This window comes from Mastigoproctus giganteus, chromosome 1 (assembly GCF_048544385.1).
Source record: "Mastigoproctus giganteus isolate SK-2022 chromosome 1, ASM4854438v1, whole genome shotgun sequence".
Taxonomy (NCBI): Eukaryota; Metazoa; Arthropoda; class Arachnida; order Uropygi; family Thelyphonidae; genus Mastigoproctus; species Mastigoproctus giganteus.
Genome location: NC_143575.1, coordinates 1,558,972 through 1,584,087, shown reverse-complemented (window position 1 = coordinate 1,584,087; position 25,116 = coordinate 1,558,972). Strand labels below are relative to the sequence as shown.

Below are 25,116 nucleotides of genomic sequence, written 5' to 3'. Positions count from 1 at the left end.
TTTAAGGACCTTTCAAAGTGAAGACATTTAGGTTTCATGAGGCATCCAATTCTCTCAAAAAATGCTCTGACATAAATCTGGCTAGAAATCACCTAGAAAACAAACACACCTCTAGCTGCCTGCCAAAGAAAGATGGATTCTAAAATGTTTGAACACTTCAAATGCTTTTTAATACAGCCTATTATACAATTAAATTCAATAAACCATTTGCTGACTTCAATAGTTGATAGCCATACTAAATAAGCATGATGTAGATACAGGTCCAGTAGTAGAAGAAGAGTACCAAAATGACATTAAATGTAAAGAATTTGTCAGTTATTGCTGATGTCATTAAACAAGAATTAGTTAAGGAAATCAAAGACTTCATAGAGTGAATCTTTGTCTAGATGCTTCTACAGATATTGTAAATGAGGAGAAACTTGTCCTTTACACAAGATACATAGATAAAAACTGGAAAGTGAGAGAGGCATCTGTTTCCATAAATCCTCTCCAAAATTCAACAGCTGCAGGGTACTTTGATATAGTAGAGTGTGAAATGGACAAGTTATTTTTGCAATGGAAGCTTGGTAATAGGTTAGTAAGCATTGGATCAGATGGAGCAGGTAGCATGCTTTAATTTTGCAGGTAGCTTTAATTTTGCCACTAACAATGGGTTAGTGGCAAAATTAAAGAGAGAGAGAGAGAGATTCCAGATCTTATATCAACACACTATATTGCACATAAGCTGAATCTGGCTGTTTTAAATTCTATTAAAGAATAGAATTTAAAACAGCCAGATTCAATTTTGTTTCTGAAATTGAAACAGTGGTAAAAATATTATATCTTTAACCAGAATTCACCAAAATGACTGAAAGAACTGGGAAAAGTAGCAGCCATGCTACAAACAAATACCCTTAACTTCAAGTATCCGCATTTAGTAAGACGGATCTAATTGAGTGGGTGCACTGACTGAACTTGTTAACAACCACTCTGCAGTGGTAATGCATTTGGAGGAATTAGGCAATGGAAAATGGAATGATACTGCAACATCAAAAAGCTTGTTAAAGAAAATGAAGACATACTTCTTTGCAATAAGAATCCATTTTCTCTTAGATTTTTTAACTTTATTCAAACTGTCCCTGATTTTTCAAAAGGAAAACCTGCTACTCAGTCAAACAGAATACTATGTGGATAGTGCCTTGAATGCCTTGGAAGAAATGAGAGAAGCTCCACAACATTTTTAGAGGAAATGTTAGCCAACGTAAATAGTGTAGGGTGTATATGATGGTATTCAGTTAACGCAGGCAGAGATATATTTGAAACGTTGGACAAAAAAAAACTAATAGATGGAGGAATAAAGTTTTTTGATAAAAAGATTTGGTGAAAATGAATCAAATTGTTAAAACTGTCTCAGTATTTGATACATTTACCTGGCCTGAATATCTAGAAGATTTTGGGAAGGAAGAATTTAAAATTTTGGGGGAAGGTTTCAGCAAATATTTTGATAACCTCAGGGGCTCACATCTGGTGAGTATGGACTTGGCACACCCAGAGTCCTGAGCTGGATATCATCATTCTTCTTTCTTGGTGATTCCCTTTTGATTCTTCTCTCTCTCTCTCTCTCTCTCTCTCTCTCTCTCTCTCTCTCTCTCTCTCTCAGGGTGTTCATCATAACCACGATGTTCATCATAACCTCAAAAGTCATCAATCATACTGCATGATGGAAGAGATAGGGAAGGGTTGGAGGTTGATGCCAAAGACATGGAGGAGTTAATAGAGGAAGAACAGAAGGAATTATCTAACAAAGAACTTATTGACTTGCAGGAAGCGATAGTGAAAGAAGAAAATGCTGACGAAGCTCAAGATGAACCGAGATGCTTCATCACCAGAGAGATGGCAATGACATTTTGAGAAATTGCATCGGCAATGGCAAGGTTTTGAGAAGATGGATCTTGACAGTGAATGATTCTTAAAAGTTAACAGAGGGTTGCTTACTACAAAGAAATCTACAATGAAAAGAAAAAAGCCACCATCCAGTCATACATTAATATGTGCTTTTGTAAGGTTGAGCTGCTGACCCCTTCTAAATTTCCACAGGCTTCAACCTCCACAGCGGTGTACTCATCAGCTGAAGACGTCGATTCTGGCAACAGTGCTCAAGAGGTAAAACCTACTAATGTTATGCCTGTCTCCTCTTTTTTTTGTAATTTTATAATTTTGAAATTTTTTTTAAATTGCACGCTTTTTTGTAATTTTTACTGCGCATCGGATAAAAAATTTAATAAATACAAAAAATAAGTGTATTTACATGTTCGTCGAACATTTCTTTTTTGATTCAATCAATTCAGCAAGCACAGTTGTGAGTGCTGCATGAACATGAGGGAAATTCCGACTTACGTAGCTTTCCATGGAACGCAACCCTTACGTAAGTCAGGGAGTTCCTGTATATCCTGAAGTTCTTGTAATACACTACATTGCACCGACATTATCTGGTTGAAAAAATATTAGTCTAGTTCGTTATCAATCTCTCAGTATAGTTATTAAAACTATCAAAGTCACATAGCAAATATGATTGCCTTTCAGAAAATTGTGTTGATAATGAGGAACAGTATATGAGGCCTCTTTTACATACAGAAGTCAAATGGCTTTCTAAAGGAAACTGTCTAACAAGATTTGTAAACCTTTTCAACACAATAATTATAATTTTTAGAAAGTGAACAAGACACAGATTTGGAAAAAGGAGATTAGCAAACACAAAAACAACATGTACTATATGGCTTGGATTTTTTGAAAACTTCAATTTATCACTTCAAATTCAAGGGAAATTAATTATGGCAACAGACTACAAAGGTATATTAAAAGGTATATTATTCCACTGAAATACTGGAAATATTTGAAAAGAATTTCATGGCATGTAAGAGTTAGCTGAAAGAAATGAATCTCTCACCAAGGATTATTCAGATCATTTGTGTTTTTTAAAAGGTGAAGTTAAAAAGAGATTTTCAGATTTATTTTCTTTTGAAGTGAAGCTATGGATGATAGATCCAAATGGATACAATGCCGGGTCTGCTAGTGAAGAAATTCAAGAACTCACTGAATTAAAATGTAACTAAGGATGCAAACAAATACAAAAAAGATGGAATGGCTGAGTTGTGGGGATCAAAACCAAACTAAACTTCTTAATCCAATAATGTTGTATGAAATGGCCAAAGTATTTCTTTGTTTTCCAATCTCTTATATGGTTGAAAGTGGTTTTAGTTCAGTAAATAAAATATTAATAAAGGAAAGGAACAGAACTGACATAAGTTCAAGGGGAGACATTAGAATTAAACTTACTAATATCATACCGAACAATGAACTTTTAGCTAAGAAGCATCAGGCTCAGAGATCCCATTGAATGAAAAAGAGTAACTAAAAGTATTTTGCTGTTTAAAGTTTCTTGGGGGCGATTAGCAAGGAAAAAAAAAAATCTAAAAAAGCCCTTTAGGGGACAATAATTAAAATAAATCGGTCAACTACCGAGTGTCGGGCACTCAGGATGAAGGGTCCGTAGTCACGAATGGTCGTTAGTGTAGTATCTCAAATAGAGAGCTTTATGGTAACTGAAAAAAAAAAACGTTTCTAGTGCCCCGCCAGGCTTGGCCTAAAACTGAGGAATTAATGAAAACGTCTATTTGAGTCTTTCCAGTTGTGAATGACAAGGGTCGGAGAAGCGACTTTGGCTTCTTCCTCGAGAAGCGACTGGCAGGTGAGAGCCATGCAAGATTCTGCACAGGCACCTCCCTACCACCGCCCCTTAGCGCTGGTTCTCTGAGTACCTCCTTGCCAGGACAACTTCAGCTTTGAAAATTTTTAAAAAATACTTCGTCACAAAATTTATAATTGACCTTTACAGAATTATTAACTAACTATTTAGCAACATTTTATCACTAAAATGAGAGTTATTTAGTACAAAGAAGCGAGCTATTGAAGTGCAATAAAAAAAGTTTTTTTAATTTTAATAGAAAAAGTAAAGGATAGATTTCAATCTTAATAGTTTTCCCTTGATAAGCATTGAATAATGCATAACTAATGTGGTTTTTAAATTTTTAGCTCCATTAGCAACAGAAGTAGGGGGGGGGGGACAAAATTTACATTTTCCTGTCTGGCACTGCCATTTTTAATTTTAAACCTACTCGTTGAGCTCTTTCCAATGGTATATAACAAGCTATAGGTTGTAGACATTTTTGTCTACAACCTATGTTGACTTATGTACATACAACATACAGATGCATAAACGTCTATACAACAAAGATGTATAAACAACATACAGACATCCTTCTGACTCAGAGTCAACAATGAAACTGAACAACATGCAAGACATGTAATATTTAAAATAACTAAATGCAACAAGGCATAATATGTTAAGAGTAAGAGTTTTATATCTATATATCGGTGTGGATACACCATATATAACTCATAAGAAAAAACTATGATAATAGTGTACCGAAGCATTTCCACTATCTCATATTATGCTCGAATAAGTAACACTTCACTAATAGAGAAGATTATTGTTACTTATTCTAGGTGGGCACCACCCCTACCCAGATGGCATTTCAAAGCTATTGGCCTATCATTGGTGGATGGGCAGGTACCCTGGTATTGCAGACATGATGACCCTGTTGTGATGATTATTGACACAATATCTCATATTTGACACATCTCTTATTGTGTGATTATTGGCATAATCACACAATACGAGAGATGCCAAAAGGTTTATATAGTAATATTTAAAATAATTAAATGTAACAAGGCATAATGTTAAGAGTAAGAGTTTTATATCTATATAATATCGGTGTGGATACACCACAGATAACTCTTAAGAAAAAACTACAATAGTAGTAGTATTGGAGGAACAATTTCCTCTGTATCTCATATTGTGCTCATCCTTCACAACAAGTTGCCATGGTTTTTTCCTTAAGAGTTATCTATGATGTATCCACGCCGATATTATATAAAACTGTTATTCTTAACATATGCCTTGTTGCATTTAGTTATTTTAAATATTACTATACAAACCTTTTGGCATCTCTCGTATTATGTGATTATCTTCACAACTGGGTCACCATGTCTGCATTACCAGGGTACCTGCCCACCCACCGATGATAGGCCAATAGCTTTAAAATGGTGTTGTCTGGGTGGTGGTGCCCACCAAGAATAAGTAACAATAGTCTTCTCTATTAGTGAAGTGTTACTTATTTGAAGTACTGAATACCGTGGCAACTTGTTGTGAAGGTGAGCACAATGAGATACAGAGGAAATGATGCCTCCTATACTACTATCGTAGTTTTTTCTTAAGAGTTATCTATGGTGTATCCACACTGATATTATATAGATATAAGAAGTTTAATGCATGTTCTGTCTCTGTCTCTCTCTCTCTCTCTGTGCAGTTAATCAGCATGCAGTCACAGTTACTCATCTGCCTTCCTAAATTCCGTGAGTCTTTCAAAGTACTAAACTGTGAACAGAATTTTTCATATTTTGATCCAGATTATCCAACATGAGGATTAACTGTACCCGGATTAGCTAGAGTTTACTGTATACAGATGTGTTTATGGTTATAGGTTTCAACGTTTTTCTTGCCATCTGATACAATATTAGCATTAGCAGAAGCATACGATGCAAGAAAGCAAGTTTATGCAGTCAAAAAAAAAAAAAAAAAAAAAAAAAAACTCCCACTTCACCCATCCATTCACTCCAAATGCCCGTCGAGCTCATCCGTAAATTTATTTAAGGTATCAACTACCACAACAAGAGATGAAAATCTGTTCCAGCAATCAACTACCCAATGGCTAAAGGCAAATTTCCGCACATCTATTCTACAATTGTCCTTCCTCGATTTGAATCTATGCCCCCTCAGTTTTGTGATCTGAGCAAAAGGAAGAATCTTACCAGCATTGAGACTGTTCAACCCATTCATGGCATTATGCATCTCAATCAGATCAACTCTCAGGTGCCTAATCTTCAGGTTCTGCAATTTGCAGAACTTAAGTCATTCTTGGGAAGTGCACCACTTTGTTCCACACACCATCTTGTTGCCCTTCTTTGTACATGTACTAGCAACTCTACATCTTTCCAAAAATGAGGCCTCTAGACCTGTACAATGGCAATGGTCAGACCACACCTCGCGAGGTGTGGTCTGACCATTGCCTTGTATAACAGGATAATCCCCCTCCCCCTTGTCCATGCTAGCAAAATTCCTATATACCATTGACAAGACTCCATAACCTGCTCTGGCAGCCTGTCTGCACTGACCAGAGAACTTCATATCCGATTGCACAATTAACCCCAGGTCTTTTTCACTCTCCACTTTCCAGAGTGTAGTACCACACAGTAAGTATGGTTCTTTTGGGTTACTGCAGTATTCTGCATTTTCTAATTTTAAACTTCAGTTGGGATACAAGAGACACTATGTCTCTGGTTTCCCAACAATATCTGCTTTTGATGTCTTGATCAGCACTTCAAATTCATCAAATTTATTTATTACAGTTCCAGTAAAAACAGCACAAAAGGTGATATTGTTAAAAACGTTGGTACCAACGTTTACAACAATATCACCTTTTGTGCCCTTAAAAGATGATATCTGCTCTACAACGTAATCAACCTTTGCCCCTGGCAGACAAACCTGTGTTAGGGTAACTCTTAGTTACCCTAACACAGCCCACGTATTTACTTGTTCCACAATGACTCCCGACAGCTCTTGAAATCCACAGCAACTTACTCTCTAGGCTGGTGCTCAATACAATATAAGCAGCGAATGAATCACTTTCACCTATGCCTGCAGCTACTGTTAATCTTTTTGTCTGTAAATCCCCCCCCCCCCAAGCTAGCTGTTTTCCAACCCACCTAACACTGAGAGGATAGCATCAGCAAATATTCTTGCACCCTTTCTATTTAAGTGTACCCCATCCCTGTATAAGCAGTCTCCTGTTAACAAGCACAGACCATGGTGGGAAAAAAAAAAAAAAAATTCTACTCCATGAGCATTGCACAATCTCTCCAGGACCGAATTGATTGACAAGGCTCTCATCATATACTCCCTCCTATCATGTCTAAGCAGAATTGCCAATACTTTCAAATTCAACCGTAACTCATAACTTTTTTTCAACATTGACCTGTACTCATTAAGTAAATCTGCAGATCTCTTACTCTTTAAGGTGATTGGTACCAACGTTTACAACAATATCACCTTTTGTGCCCTTAAAAGATGATATCTGCTCTACAACGTAATCAACCTTTGCCCCTGGCAGACAAACCTGCTCCTGTTCCACCAATCCTTTTTGGATAATATCTTCCCTGTGTTTTGCCTGATGCATTCACTGTGTTTGCCTGATGCACAGGACTGTTTGTTTGTTTGTTATTTGGTTTTTAGGAGCATTAGCAACTAAGGCCATACTGCTCCGGGGATATGCGGTGGTCATTCCCTGACCTTTCTGCATCCTCCATATTTGGTGGTGACGGGCTTGAACCCCGGTCTAATCAAAAAGCATGTGCTATGCAGTGCTGCTCCTGCCCACCTGGCTATGGAGGTGCTGCACAGGAGTGAGCTCTGGCATTGAGTAGAGCAACTGGGAGGTTGGTGTGTCCTTCATATTAATTTCTTCGAGGGTATCTACCCTACACCTTAAACTCTCATAGATGTTCAGCTCTACCTTAAGTCATTGAATTTCTTTTTCTTATTTTCACTTCTGGAATTAGCATTAGCATTAGTAGAGGCATTTGATGCAAGAAAGCAAGCTTATGCAGCATCAGCCAAAAAAAAAAAAAAAAAAAAAAAGTAACATAAATAAATAAAAATAACCACTTCCACTTCACCCCTCTGTTCGTTCGAAATACCTGTCCAGCTGAGCCTTAAACTTATTTAGGCTATCAACTTCCACGACAAGGGATGGAAGTCTGTTCCACCCACCAACCACCCGCTGGCTAAAGGCAAATTTCCGCACATCTATCCTACATCTGTCTTTCCTCAATTTGAATTTATGCCCTCTCAGGTGATTTTTCTGAGCTAGAGGAAGAATCCCATCAGCATTGAGCATGCTCAAACCATTCAAGGCTTTGTACACCTCTATCAGATCACCCCGCTGGTGCCTGGTTTCCAGACACTGTAATTTGCAAAACTTAAGCCTTTCTTCGTAAGAGAACCCCTTTGTCCCATTCACCAATCTAGTTGCCCTTCTCTGTACTCGTTCCAGCAGCTCTACATCCTTCCTGAAATGAGGCCTCCAGGCCTGTATACAGTACTCTAGGTGTGGCCTGACCATTGCCTTATACAAGGGAATAATCACCTCCTTATCCCTGCTAGAAAAATTCCTATATATCATTGACAATACACCATGAGCTACTCTTGCAGCTCGTCTGCACTGCTCAGAGAACTTCATATCTGCCTGCACCACCACCCCCAGGTCCCTTTCATTCTCTACCACTGTCAGTTTAGTACCACAGAGTTGATACGTTGCTCTGGGGTTGCTGTTTCCCATATGTAGTACTTTACATTTGTCAATGTTAAACTTCATTTGCCACCTCGAAGCCCATCTGCTCAACCTTTCCAAATCCTGTTGCAGCAGCATAGTGTCAGTAGTGTCCTTGACAACCCTGCCAACCTTCGTATCGTCTGCAAACTTGGACATTAAGCCTGATATACCATCATCAATATCATTTATAAATACAGAAAACAATAAAGGCCCCAATACTGAACCCTGAGGGACTCCACTAATAACATTAGTCCACGATGAGCAGTGTCCATTGATTACCACTCTCTGTCTTCTCCCCCTCAACCACCCCTTTATCCATAGCAGCAACTTGCCTCCAATGCCACACTGCTCCAATTTGTGCAGCAGTCTTCCATGTGCAACAGTATCAAAAGCCTTTCTAAGATCCAAGTATATAATATCAAAGTTATTCCCTGCATCCAGTTCTTTTGTGACTGCATCATAGTATCCAATCAAATTGGTCAGGCAAGACTTCCCCTTAACAAAACCATGCTGTGTCCTAGCTATAACTGAAGTCTTGTCTAGATGATCCTGCAGTGCTTCTTTCACCAGTGCCTCCATTAATTTTCCGGGAACAGAAGTTAAACTCACAGGTCTATAATTACTTGTGTCAGCCTTTGATCCCCCTTTGTGAATTGGGGTCACATTTGCACATCTCCAGTCAATGGGTACCTCCCCTGAGTCCAAGGAAGCTCTCATAATTATGGCTAAGGGTTTGCTTACCTCCTTTGCTGCCTCCTTTAATATAACTGGATAGATCCCATCCACCCCAGGTGCCTTTCTTGTGTTTATCTTCAACAATTTCTCCTCCACTTTGCTCTCAGTTATTACAAGATTCTCTAGCTTACTGCTAGAGTTGAATACACCTCTGGCATTCCCCTCGCTGAATAACTCCTCATGTGTGAATGTCGATGCAAAATATTCATTTAGTTTGTTAGCTACCCGAGCAGGGTCATCAACAGTTGACCCATCGATCTCAAGTGGACCAATCTGATTCATCCCCTTCCTTCTAGAGTTTACATAAGTAAAGAACTCTTTGCTGTTTTTCTTCGCATCCCTTGCCAAGGATCTCTCGTAATCTGCCTTCGCCTGCCTAACCTCCTTTGTAACTTGGTTACAGATCAACTTGTATCTATCATAGGCGTCCGTGTCACGTGTTAATTTGTATGTATCCCATGCATTTTTCTTCTCTGCCATATGCCTCATTAGTTCATCTGACAACCATTTAGGCCTAAACCTTGAACAATATTTCTTAGTTGGTATGTAAAGCCTAGTAGCTTCCACGATAAGTTCTTTGAATGCTTCCCATTTTGAATTTGCTGTTGGCAATATCATCAGTTGATCCCACTGTATAGAATTTAAATACTGTCTCAGTCCATTGTAGTCGCCTTTACGAAAGCAATACCCCTTCCCTTTACCCCTAATGGTAGTTATCTCTTTGAGTAACTCCCACTTCAGCACACTGTGATCACTGCCACCAAGTGGTTCATTTATCTGCAGATTCTTAATGCATGAAGAATCACTACTGATAATCAAATCAAGAGTATTACTCCCTCTAGTTGCCTCCCGAACATGCTGATGTAGAAAACAATCATCCAATAAATCCACAAAAGCCTTGCTACTGTGTGAGTGACCAGCCCCCAAATTCCAGTCAATATCTGGGAAATTAAAATCCCCCATTATAAGACTCTCTGATTTACTGGCCCACTCTATTTCTCCGAACAGTTTCTTATTATACTCATCAGAGTCATTAGGCCTATAGCACACTCCTACTCTCAATTTTGATCTCCCAATGCTTATGTCACACCAAACTGACTCGACACTGCACTGTCCAGCGATGTCGACTGGCTTCACTTCCTTGGATTTTATGTGTTTTTTAACTAATAGCATAACCCCTCCTCCCTTCCTATCCTGTCTATCCTTTCTGTAGACATTGTACTCCCCAAATTCCAGTTCTGCATTTCTTATATCTGTGTGACACCACGTCTCTGAAATCCCCACAATATCTGCCTTTGATGTTTTGAGCAATACCTCAAATTCATCAAATTTATTTACTAAACTCCTAGCATTGGTGTACACACAAGTATACATGCACCTGTTCTTTTTCTTAGCTACCCTAACACAACCCATGTGTTTACTTGTACCCCAATGATTCCCAGCAGTCTCTGAAATATCCTGCATCTTATTTTCCAGGCTGCGGCTCATTCCAATAGAAGCAGTGCAAGAATCACTTTCACCTCTGCCAGTGGCTACTGTTAATCTATTAGTCCTTGTATCCCCCCAATCTAGCAGTTTTCCGACCCACCTAACATTGCCTCGATAGCATCAGCAAACATTCTTGCACCCTTTCTATTTAAGTGTATCCCATCCCTGTAGAAGCAGTCTCTCCTGTTAACAAGTACAGACCAGGCTGAAAAAAATTCTACCCCTTGAGCCCTGCACAATCTTTCCAGGGCCGAATTGATTGACAGGGCTCTCATCATATACTCCCTCCTATCGTGTCTGGGCAGAATTGCAGACACTTTCAATTTCAACCCTAATTCACGGCTTTTTTTCAGAATCCCAATCTTTTTTTGGAATCAGAATCCCATCAGAATTCAGCATTCTCAACCCAATCAATGCATTATACACCTCAATCAGATAACCTTGCAGGTGCCTAGTCTCCAGCCACTGCAATTTGCAGAACTTAAGCCTTTCTTGGTAAAAAGACCCCTTTGTTCCCCCTCACCAATCTTGTTGCCCTTCTCTGTACATGCTCAAGCAACTCTACCTAATTCCGGCTACAAAAATTTCTGTATATGATTGACAAGACACCATGAGCTACTCTTGCTGGCTGTCTGAACTGCTCAGAAAAATTCATATCTGACTGCACAATTACCACCAGGTCTTTTTCATTCTCTACCGCCCTGAGTAGTACCACATAGTTGATACGTTACTCTGCAGTTACTTCTACCCATATGCAGTACTTTGCATTTGTCAATGTTAAACTTCAGTTGCCACCTCTCAGCCCATCTGCTCAACTTTTCTAGATACTGTTGCAGGAGCATACTGTCATTAACAACCCTGCCAACCTTCATATAGTATGCAAACTTGGATATTAAGCCTGATATACCTTCATCGATATCATTAATAAATACAGAAAGCAACAATGGACCCAACACCGAACCTTGGGGGACTCCCCTAATAACATTAGTCAATGAAGAGCAATATCCATTGATTGTCTTAAACAAGGGGGTAATCACCTTTTCCCTACTAGCAAAACTTCTATATATAACTGACAAGACCCCATGAGCTGCTCTAGCAGCCTGTCTGCATTACTCAGAAAACTTCAAATCTCACTGCAAAATTACTCCCAGATCTTTTTCATTTTCTACCACCCTAAGTGTAGCACCACACAGTTGGTCCATTTCTCTGGGGTTATTTCTACCCATATGCAGTACTTTGCATTAGTCAATGTTAAACTTCAGTTGCCACTTCTCAGCCCATCTGCCCAAATTTTCTAGACCTTGTTACAGTAGAACATTGCCATTACTCTCATTAACAACCCTGCTAACCTTTATATCATCTGCAAACATTAAGCCTGATATACCTTCATCAATATCATTGATAAATATACAAAACAACAGCGGGCCCAACACCAAACGCTTGGGGACTCCACTAATAACAGTTCACGAAGAGCAGCATCCATTGATTACCACTCTGTCTTCTCCTTCTCAACCATCCTTTTATCCATTGTAGCAACTTACCATTAATACCATACTGCTCCAATTTGTATAGTTGTCTTCCTTGCACAACAGTGTCAAAAGCTTTCCTGAAATCGTAGTATATAATATCAAAATTATTTTTTGCATCCAGTTTCTTTGTAACCACATCATACTATCCAATCAGATTGGTCAGACAAGACTTTCCCTTAACAAACCTATGCTGTGTTTGGATTATTACTGCAGTCTTGTCTAGATGATTGTGCAATGCATCTTTAACTAGTGACTCCATTATTTTCCCTGTAAAGGAAGTCAAACTAACTGGTCTGTAATTATTCATGACGCCCTTAGATCCCTCTTTGTGAATTGGGGATACAATTGCACATCTCCAGTCCATGGGGACTTCCTCTGAGTTCAAGGATGCTCTCATAATTATGGCTAAGGGTTTGCTCCTTTGCCACCTCCTTTAATATAACTGGATAGATCCCAACCGTCCGATGTGTCTTTCTTATGTTTAACTTCAACAACTCCACTTGGCTCTCGGTTATTACAAAATCATTAAGCATCCTGTTACAGTTTGATAAACTTCTGGCATTTTCCTCCTTTAACAACTCCTCGTGTGTGAATGTAGATGCAAAATACTCATTCAGATTATCATCTATCTAAGCAGGATCATCAACAGTTGAACCATCGATATCAAGGTAAGGATACGTGTGTAGGTGTAGTAAGAATTAAAGAATCTATTACCTTTTTTGTCATCATAACATTTAACATTTAGTTTTTTCAAAACGTCACCTACAAAAATATTTATGTAAAGTAGACCTATACTACAGGCAAGTAAATTTTTTTTGTGGCTAGTAGATTTAAGTTGCATTTCTGGAGTCCTGATAATAGGTATTTTGCACCTACATTCACACGCTTTCATTAGGGAGGAGGAATGCCAGAAGTTAATCGAAATCTAACAGGAAGCTAACAAAATATTTACTATTCCTCCTGAATCATCCTGTATTAGGGCAAGCACTCATTTCTTCAGTGACTCAAATTCTTCTCATAGTGCATAAAGTTCTAATTTGATATTGGTACACTTTGAATGTTGGTGGTACACTCCTTACATTGAGTGCAAAGAAAAGAATTCTCAGTCGAGTAACAGCACATCACTAATCCAGCCTTTGGTTCAGGGAATAATAAAAGCATTCAAAAGTTATTACCTTTGAAGTATATGGAAGAAAGTGAAAGAAATGGATGCAAAAGAAAATATCAAAGAATTTGAGAAACTTTAATATTTAAATGACTACTGACATTACTGGAGAATCCTGGGGTGAAGTAACAGAGTTGCTGAAGAGGGCATGGAAGAAATTTTGGCTTGATACAGTGACAGATTCACCACAATTACTAATAAATGATTTGACAAATCCAATAAATGATATTATTGGATAAGCAAAATCAGTAAGCTTTGATGAAGTAAATTAAGAATTGATGGAGTACCATTATGAAGAACTAACCAATAAAAATTTAGCATCTAATGTTGAGTCATTAGATGCCAAACAAAAAGGAAACATTCAGAAAGAAGTGCAAGCAACATAAACCTTGAAATAAGTGGAATGACCAAGGATTTAAACTTTGGAATGTTATTTTTCATATTTTATTGGAAATGATCCGAATGGAGAAAGAAGTGCACAGATTTCAAGACTGGTGAAAGATGAAAATGCATGTATAAAAAGTTTGGTGAGAGAAACAGTACTGCAATATCAGAAATGTTCGTTACCTTCAATAATAAGTAGGCTCCAATGTCTTCGTATCCCTCATTCATCTTATGAAGATGAAGGTTCAGTGAGAGACTGATATAGGTTTTAATTTTTTTTTTTGCTTTTACAGTAGATAATAGATAATCTTTAACGAAAGTAATTACCATATGGGTTTGTGCTATAGCAGTATGTTTATATGTAGCCAACTACTAATTAGTTACAAAATTGCATCATTTAAGTATATCTCATATTGTGAATGCCTTCACAACGAGTTGCCATGGTATTGCACTATCGCGAATAAGTATTCGAGCTTCTCTAAGAGAGAAGACTACTGTTACTTATTCTCGGCAGATACCACCACCCAGATGGCACTATTTCAGAACTTACTGGCTCTTCGTCAGTGGGCGGGCAGGTACCATGATGTTGCAATTGTGTTGCTATAGCACAAACCTATACATTAGTTAACTTCTTCATAACCTGAGGCTATTGCCCAAAACAAATTATGAAAATAACTGCTTTTTTTGCTGCATCATTTTTGAACTTCGTTTCGTTATTACCATATCTCTCACTCTTTTCAAGCTTGAGTTGGACAGTATTCACTTTGTTGATCATTTGTCGATTCAACATTCAGTTTTTTTGTCAATTTTCATGTATCATTTAATTTTGTTAATTGGTAAGGTAATAAAAGTTAAATTGGTGATTTATATTTTCATTTATATAGCCTGTGGATAATATTTCTCTGATTTTTGCTTATTAAAATTGCCGTTTAATAGAATAAAAATTAAATTCACAAACATGATCACAATAACCAATGCTTACTGCAATTATTTTATGCCACCAGCATAAAAAAAAAAATAAAATAAATAAATGCTCGTTTGGATTATTGATGTTCTACTGTAATATAAATTTTTTTATTTTTCCTCAGTTTATATTTCCATTAATGTTCAAAAAATGTCTCAAATTGTACACCTTTATCACATAACACATTACTTGTTCAACTTGAAGTATTTACTGTACTTTTGTTTACATTGTTTTTATGGATTATGTTGTACATAACATACAGGGTGTTTCAAAAATGATGGTCAATAATTTAAAGGTGAAAAGTACAAACTAAAATAAGCAAAAAAGTCCCAGTGAACATCGGGCCACAAATGAACCGTTTTCGAGATAATGCATGTTTTCTGTTAAGATCCGCCACTGACTATGGGAACATTAGTTTAGCAAAAAGTGATGAATCCTTTGCTAAGGGTGGTTTTATTAAACATAAAATAATACATTTTTTAATTTTTGGTTTCAACACCACAGAATTTTATAGATGTTACAAAAGGTGTTCAAAATGCTGTAATTGCATCGGTACGCAGCTTTGTAGTCTTCTTTGCATTGAGTTGCAAATCCTTTCAGGCATTCCGGGGTCATTTCTGATTTTCTGAAAGGCTTCTTCAACCCAACGCTGCAATTCCTCAACTGTGTTAATGTCACAAGTGTACACCAAGCTTTTTACATGACCCTAGATACAAAAATCCATAAGATTTAAGTCTGGTGATCTGAGAGGCCACATTACAGGCCCACCTCTACCTATCCACCGTTGGCCATACTATCTAGTTACATACCTAGTTACAATTTGAGCAAAATATGCCATCGTGCATAAACCACATGTTCTGGCGTTGCTGAAGTGGAACATTATCATCATCATCAAGGAGTTCTGGAACAACATTCTGCAGGAACTGAAGGTACAGCTCGCCTGTTTGGCAGAAAGTGTGGTCCAATTAGACAGTCTCCTAGTAGTCTGGCCCAGACATTCAACGAGAAACATTGTTGATGTCGTGACTCGTGAATTGAAAATTAAAAATACCATCACGAGTAAACCCAGCTTTGTCAGTGAACAACATGTTGTTTAATCCACTGGCAGAAGTTCACTCTGGGAGGGTAGTCTGTATTGCTCAGACCTTGTACACGCTGGATATGATGGGGTACCATAACTGGCAATGTAAAATTCACCACACACTGCTATGACTAAGTACACGCTCTTGCAGAGCAACCCTCCTTGTCGAAATTCCTAGATTTTGTTCTCTTCTTTCTAACACCCTTTCCTCAACATCAGGTGTTATGCTTCTGGGCCTACCTGCTCATACTCCATGTGCGAAGCGCCCATGTTCTCTAAGACATTGATGTACCCTGATGAATGTGCGCCTGTTGGGCTGCCTTCGGCGGTGAAATGCTTACTGATACAAATGTGCAGCCTCAAGTGCACTGCCATTGGCTTTATCATACATGAAGTGCATGTCTGTATACTCTTCGTTGCTGTAACCTCTTTCCATGTTGACTATCCTTTGACAAGTACTAGGCCTGCTATGTCTCAGAGCAGTGAGAGAGGGGAAAGGGAGAGAATGAGCAAAACCTAACCTAAACAAACAAAGTCATGATGGATCCCAACTCTGTACAGTTCACCTTGTCAGTGAACATGGATCCCAACTAGAAGCATGCAATATCTCGAAAATGATTCACTTAAGGACCCATGTTTACTAAGCTTTTTTTGCATATTGTAGCTGTACAGTTCACCTTTAAATTATTGACCATTGCTTTTGAAACATCCTGTATAATTGAAAATTTAAACAGCTATTCTGTAATAGAAATTCTGAAATAAATTTAAACAATTATGTAGGGTACAAATGGGCCTCAAGAAAAAAAAATCGATTTAATGGACATTCAGCAATAACAGAGCCCCTTCCCCTTATTATTGAGGATTTACCGTACAATTATGTTAATTCAAAAAATTTTGTTCTTAATAATGTGTTCCTTTCCTTTATGTTTGCAAAATCATTAATTAGTTCCTTAAGGTCCAATTTGGTGGCTCTTTTTTGTGTACAATAGTACAATTTAATCTGGTTTACCCCATGGAATTTCTTCTGTAGTCTTTTATCTTTTTTAATTTACTAAATACCTTTATACTAGCCACCATTACCAGAAATGCAAGAGATAATGTATGGCTGCTCTCTATTATATAATAATATTATTATTTGGTGTTGTTTTCTTTCTATAATATTCATAATTTTATTTTATTGGGAGACTTGTGCCCAATCCTTCTCAGTCTTTATAAGTCCTCATGCTTTGCTAATTCTTGCCCTAGTAACTAATCTTTGGTAATGTCTTACACTATCATGGTTCCCTTTTCTGAAATTAAAATGCATGCCTTTACCATTAACAACTGCAATCTTTTTCTTCATTGTTCAAATTTGAATCTTCTGATCCCTTCCCGCTAAGTATTCATCTACAGTCCTACAAGGTTATCTAAATCATGGGTGAACAACAGATATAGAATATTTTGCCTCTATTACTTTCCCTAAAATACTGATGCAAATAACAATCGTTTAATTGATTTCAAAATTTTGTCCTCCATGGCAAGTTTTCCTCCTACTCATTTCAATTAATAAGGGAAAATCGAAATTACCCATAAGAACACATTCATACTTATTCACCTATTCCATCTTATATGCTTCACAATCATGTGGTCTATAACATACCCCCACTCTCATTTCCTTTGCTTCCAGCTTCCTCGCAACATACAGATTCTATGTCAGCATGTAAGTTCCAAATCTGGAAATGCCCTAGGTGCACTAAGGCTGCTTTTGATAAGGATCACAACCCCACCAGCCTTCTTTTTGCCTATTAATATTAGTATTATATATATATATATAATGCAATGAAGACATCAGCTTTTGCTTACTATCAAAAAATAAATATAGTTATTTTTTATATGAATATTTATAAATATCTATCTTTCCTAAAGCATTAGTTTTACAGTGAGTACTCACACAGTACTACTCACAGGCTATAATGAGTGGAAAAACTTACTCCATCCCAGCTTCTTCAACTTTGGAAACAAATCAAAATCTGGAAAACTGAGATTTTCCTTCTATTCCTTAACTTCTGTTCCAGGAAAATTAATGGAGGCACTGGTTAAAGAAGCACTGCAGGATCATTTAGACAAGACTTCAGTTTTAGCTCGGACACAGCATGGTTTTGTTAAGGGGAAGTCTTGCCTGACCAATTTGATTGGATACTATGATGCAGTCACAAAAGAACTGGATGCAGGGAATAGCTTTGATATTATATACTTGGATCTTAGAAAGGCTTTTGATACTGTTGCACATGGAAGACTGCTACACAAATTGGAGCAGTGTGACATTGGAGGCAAATTCCTGCTATGGATAAAGGGGTGGTTGAGGGGGAGAAGACAGAGAGTGGTAATCAATGGACACTGCTCATCGTGGACTAATGTTATTAGTGGAGTCCCTCAGGGCTCAGTGTTGGGTCCATTATTGTTTTCTGTATTTATAAATGATATTGATGATGGTATATCAAGCTTAATGTCCAAGTTTGCAGACGATACAAAGGTTGGCAGGGCTGTCAAGGATACTACTGACACTATGCTGCTGCAACAGGATCTGGAAAGGTTGAGCAGATGGGCTGAGAGGTGGCAAATGAAGTTTAACATTGACAAATGTAAAGTACTACACATGGGAAACAGCAACCCCAGAGCAACGTATCAACTCTGTGGTACTACACCGACAGTGGTAGAGAATGAAAGGGACTTGGGGGTGGTTGTGCAGGCAGATATGAAGTTCTCTGAGCAGTGCAGACGGGCTGCAAGAGTAGCTCATGGAGTATTGTCAATGATATACAGGAATTTTTCCAGCAGGGATAAGGAGGTGATTATTCCCTTGTATAAGGCAATGGTCAGGCCACACCTAGAGTACTGTATACAGGTCTGGAGGCCTCATTTCAAGAAGGATGTAGAGCTGCTGGAACGAGTACAGAGAAGGGCAACAAGATTAGTGAATGGAACAAAGGGGTGCTCTTACGAAGAAAGGCTTAAGTTTTGCAAATTACAGTGTCTGGAGACTAGGCACCAGCGAGGTGATCTGATAGAGGTGTATAAAGCCTTGAATGGTTTGAGCATGCTCAATGCTGATGGGATTCTTCCTCTAGCTCAGAATAATCACCTGAGAGGGCATAAATTCAAATTGAGGAAAGACAGATGTAGGATAGACATGCGGAAATTTGCCTTTAGCCAGTGGGTGGTTGGTTGGTGGAACAGACTTCCATCCCTTGTAGTGGAGGTTGATAGCCTAAATAAGTTTAAGGCTCAGCTGGACAGGTATTTTGAACGAACAGAGGGGTGAAGTGGAAGTGGTTTTTTTTCGGCTGATGCTGCATAAGCTTGCTTTCTTGCATCAAATGCCTCTACTAATGCTAATGCTAAAAAAAATTTTGCCTGATAGAGTAAATTCTCCCAGTTGTATTTTGGCAACAATTCTATACCATACTGGCGTTGTGAAGGATACACTGTAAAGTAGAACCAATGGATATCAACTTTAACAGGGTTTGTCTACTTCTTTTGTAGGGAAATGAAACAATGTTTTCTATTCACTGTCTCTTGGAACTCAACTAATGAAAGAATGACTCAGGAAGTGTAAGTAATGCCCATTTGTTTCATTTTGCTTGGCTCAAGTCCAACTTTCTTGGGTATGGGTGCTGATTTCATTCAAGCAGACTGTCATTCTAATTTCAGCTGAAAACACAGAATCCAAACTTTATCAACTGCAATGATCAACTGCATTATAAAGAGAGATTTCTTTTCCATCATCAATAGCAATAAAGATGCAAACTGACTGTCTGTCTTTTTCACCGCTAATGGAAAGTGGGGTATCTAACAAGGTGTAACTTTTTATTCAACTGTTTTGTCAAAATGGTGTAAACTATATTGTGGGTTATGCCAACAACATACAATCTCATCAGTAGTTTTCAGTCTTGTTGCAACGTTCTAGGATTTTTTTGTTTTTTTTTTATAATTCTGTCAGCTGTGGTGTGTTGAGACTTCCCAGATCAAGTTCTCTTCAATACTGGATTCGCCCATAATAAAATATCCTTAGTGAGAGACAGTTGTCTAGAGGAGTATTAAAGAAAATCACTGACAAAGATTGGTGGATTTTATATGCAGATTTGCCATGTGCTGTTTCAATTTTTATAAATTTTCTCTTGATCAACTCTGAGTGGCCATCACATTGTGCCACATTTGTCATTCATACCCTGCAACAGAAAAAGTGATGCAAACAAGTTTGTTAGTGTATGCTCCTTAACATTCAACAAACAAAATGTTATTTAAACACAATTTACACTAGATGACCCCACCCCCCGCTTAACGCTGATAATTTGTTCCGGAAAAACAGAGCGCTAAGTGAATCCGCGCTAAGCGAGCGCCGCATTCCCATAAGGCAACATATGTATTTGTGAGTTGTGGTCAGTGCCATAGGATATTTCCTAATCAATAATAAACGGTAGTGAAAAGATGCACAAATATCGGTCAAAATATTTAATATTCAAATATTTGTACATATAAAATATTCTGCATTACATAGGTATATAATTATGTGGTAACTACTTACGTATCAAAATTAAACTTAAAATTCCAATTAAAATAATGAATTTAATTATGAAAAATGTGTCGATTTTGGGTTGAACTTTGGCCCTCTTCCAAATAAACTAAAAGGGGTATTAATTTTAAATCCTCCGCAGCATTACCACGCAAAAATAAAGTCAACCGATCCTTCGCCACTTTGAAACCTGGCATGTTTTTTCCTTCTTTCAATATGAAACTTCTTTTAGGCATTCGTTTCCACAAAAGTCCTGCTTCATCTATGTTATAAACTTGTTGAGAAATATAACACACAATACCCCTCTTCAATAATTTTAACAAGTTCTTTTTTGAAAGTTTCGGCTCCTTGATCTGCACTTGCGGCTTCTCCCTGGATTTTAAATCTATTTAAAACCAGCCCTTACTAATTTTAAATGGTTCCATTTTTTTTTTTTTTTTTTTTAGGTGAGTTTTCTTCAGATCATCAAAGCTCTCTCTCTTTTTTATTATTTATAATATTTCACTTAACTGAATTCTGCATTGAATATTATCTTCAATAAAATTAGTTACTCTTTCCATTTCAATCCTAATAGCTGGCCTAGTCCTAGTTGCTTGCAGTGGAACAGCTATCTTTCCCACTGCTAAAATTAATTCTTTATTTTTTTTATAATTGTTCTTACAGTTAAACTTGCAAGTCCTAAATTATGGCACACATCCGCTTGTCTTTAACTAAAATCGATTTGCTTCAAAACGTCTAATTTAATTTTCAAATTCAGTAGTATTTTTCTTACATTTATAGTCTTCGTACGCCCAGACGTTGCTTTTTCATTCTTATTGGCCATTATTAACTCTTCGAAAATGTGACTGCGTTGGTTGCATTAATTATGATACAATGTTCGAGTAAACTGTCCGTTACGCACAATGTCTAATACTGTACTGAGTGATGACTAGACTTCGGATAAATGCATATAACGCAAATATTACAAGCAATACACTTGATCATTTTTTAAAATGTTGATCTCGGAACTACATAACAAGTCACTGTACTGCAATTAAATTAGCGCACGAGAGAATTTCACTGAACGTGGGAATATTTCTCAAGTCGGCGTGGGAAACGTTTTAACCATATTTTTATATTCATTTTCAAGCTATCGACTCCATCAAATGAAACGATTTCGTTAAATATGCCAAAAATACAATCTGTAAAAGAGCGTTATAGTCACATATGGGTTATAATATAAGAACAGCATCACAGCGAATCAGCGTAAAGCGAACCGCGTTATAACGGGGGCCTGCTGTATTTATATTTTAGGAAATACTGAGAGCTGTGCCAGACATTACTGACTGATAGTTGTATACTCTGTGCTGTTTACATTCTGTCATTCGTACCCTGCATGAAATAACAAAAGCTACTCACCAAGGCTAAGCACCAGTAGAGCCTTCAGGCTTACAAGAGTTACTTTCCTCAGCAATACCATATCACACAGAGGCACTTCATGTTTGGAAACTCTGAAATTATACATTGCATCAAATGACTAAGCTACTTCTATTTTGATAAAACGTTTTGCAGACAAAAAAATCCTTAATTGCAAAAATTTAAGTAATGATATTCAAAAATGATATTTCATGAAAACTTTTATCAGAGAGCAAATGACTGGTAGCTAAAGTAATGTTGGTAATTTTTTGTGACATATAAGATTACTACTTACCTATTCATTAGTAATGCTTATTATAAATTACAAAATATCAATACCTAATTTCAGTTGCTATTGTCCATGTGTATTCACACTACATACAGTTCACTATTTTGTTTGACTATTATTACTATATAAATTAATTTCTCTATTTGGTCATCATTGGTGTTACCTGTCAGCAAGAGATACAGCACACAGTAATATAAGGCTAGATTTATGTAGGTTAATGAGTGTTCGTGAAGTGATGGGTTATGTTGGATGTGTTTGTTGTTCGTCCAGCCTCTTAGCCCAGGGGCTTGTGTTTTCACACAGAAAACTCTAGTTTACCATCCAGCGTCACGATGAGGCACGGCGGACAGTATGAAAGCACTGGCGGGGTGAACCCGTTGGTAGCCAAAGCTACAGACAGGGAGAGTCCAATTAAAAAAAAAAAAAAGTTAGGTGGTAGTGGGAGGGGGTAAAGGTGGTAGAAAACAGGAGGCAATGGTGAAGGTGCCTGCCTGAGTGAAAGGGTGGGCCCCCAGGTCAGGATGCCCATCCTGGGCAGCTTAGGTCATTATGTGCCAAGTCAAAATAAGAACAGTAACAAATATGTTTGGTAACCTATAAACAGATTACCATGTCAAGAAAGTAAATATAAAGTGCTAAGATAAATAAAAAAGGTAAACATCAAAACATAAAAGTATAAATTTAAATCTGTGTATAAGTTAACGGAACGTAGAAAGTTAAAAATGCAAGACATTCTCTGTCATCTAAAACCTGGCTGAGTGTAAACAACTCAGCCAGATTATTAAAAGCAATAAAACACAAAAGCTATGCATCTCTAAACATAGAACATTTGATAAAAACATAATCAATGGCTAAAATAGTCTTGCACTTCTCACACGTAGTAGGTCATTTGCCTTTCGTCAGATGACTATGACCTATGCTGAGTCGAGCAAGAACAACTTTCTCTCTTTGGACTCTGCAGACAGGACTGCTATTTCTTGAATCTAGGCTTAATCTGGTGAAGTTTATTTGTGGCCTGTCCATGCCAAGAATCTTGCTATTGAGATTATAATTTGGTGTGTACTATTTGCCTGTAGTCTATACAAGGAACTGACAGGTGGTGGTGGTTATCCAGTGGAAATAGCCAATTTGGCAGCTATATCAGCTAATTCTTTTCTCTTGATTTTCTTAAGTAAACATAACTTGATTTTCAGTTATATATTTTTGATTAGTTCAATTAAAAACTTTATCTGAGGACAGCAGTGAAGTAGCCGGAGTGGCACATAAGAAAAGAAAACATAAAAGGAAGAAAAAATGCATGTTATTGTACTGTAAAAACTGATATGTATTTCGTAGCCTTGGTTATTATAGTTGACCTTCATTGGTGCCAATCACTTCACCGCTTCTCTCTTTCTCCTTTATTGTGTTCGCCATTGTCACTGACAAACCTGAACTGCGTGCGATATTTGTTAATGTTTGGCCATTTTCATACATCCTTATTATTTTAGTTTTCTGATCCGACTCTATCACTTTCCTTTTCTTGATAAATTGACTAGTACTGCAGTCACTTATTCTCTTAGTCGCCATCATAATAACAGTCAAAACTGAATTTTCTGAAAAGAACTTCACAAGATTATCACCCCCACGTGAGCTCACAGCTTACTAAAGCACATTTCTGGAGGTCGCTGCCAAAAAACAAAAACAATTTCCACTTTCTGGGTTATTGGGCTTGTCTGTAATTATAAACGTGTAGTAAACTCGATCTTATTGCATTTGCTATAGTACCGATAGCCGGAATTCTGTGGGCTTTTAGATTATTATGGTGAAACGTTGTCGCCTTCACTGAAATCTTCAGTCATATAAGTCAGAATCTACATAAGTCAGAGACTTACTGTATCAAAAAATGTTCAGCAACTTACATAAAATGTATGGCGATAGATAAACAAAAAAAAACTTACTAGACACTACTCGCATGTCCTATACGCGAATAGTGTGTATTGGACACGCATTTATGTTTTCAAATCTAATAGCTTGCCTTTATTTTTTAAAATGTCGTGTATGGTTTGGTCACCAACATTATAATGGTTCTTTAGAGATTTAATGGATGCACTGTTTTCAAAATTTTGAATAAGTTCAAGTTTTTGTTTTATTGAAAGCACAACACTCTTACATCTGCCCATCATTTTCACGATTTATAAACAAAAAAAAAAAGTTACTATAAAAAAAAGATTTGGACATCTCTGACATAAATAACGAAACAAAATTTGTCCTTTTGTAGTGCAACAGAACAAAACAATTGACACGACGCACAAAATCAAACTAAACGTTTGGTCGTGTTTGGGTACACTAATCTTCTAATGATGACTTATATGCCGCTTCTTGTCGCTTATATACAACTTGCAAAATATCTGTTTATACCTATTCTAGTTATTACTTGAATTTTGCAATTTCTGGTTGACTTTTTTTTTTTTTTTAGTCTTGAAGTGTCCCAGTTAATCCGATCCCAAGAGTCTGCTGTATATGTGAGTATGTGCCCAGTATTAAGAACGGCAAGGCTTTGCTTATCCAGAAAGGTTTCTCTCAATCAACCATATCTATCTAATTTAGAACATCCCAAAAAGGGGATGGGGGTGCCATTTAAATCCCCCAACACAGACAGACAGACAGGGGAAGGTAACTGTACTAGGTCTTCAAGATCTTTGTGTGGGCGCCTCCGTAGCCAGGTGGGAAGGAGCAGCAGTGCATAGCACATGCTTCTTGATTTAGACCGGGGTTCAAGACCATCACCAAATACGGAGGATGCGGAAAGGTCAGGGAATGACCACCACATATCCCAGAGCAATATGGCCTTAGTTACTAATGCTCCTAAAAACCAAATAACAATAACAAGATCTTTGTGAGAGAAGGAATGATTTGGTGGAAGATAAATAGAAACAAGTGTTATTACAATCTGAGTAATGAAATGTATAGCAACAGCTTCAATTTCTGTCTGAAGAACAACATGCTTGGTCTGGATCTGTGAGTTGATCAAGATGGCCACACCACCATGGGCAGCATTCAACTATT

General features: G+C 37.4%; 1 protein-coding gene across 1 annotated transcript in view; it reads right to left on the bottom strand.

Moving 5' to 3' along the window:
- The window catches only part of lin (protein lines homolog), a 104,250-nt gene that overhangs the window by 23,162 nt on the left and 55,972 nt on the right, over positions 1–25,116 (bottom strand). The window contains exon 7 of the mRNA XM_090378082.1: positions 21,786–21,877. Coding sequence (XP_090234208.1) covers positions 21,786–21,877 — 92 coding nt within the window. The remainder of the gene's footprint in view (positions 1–21,785; positions 21,878–25,116) is intronic.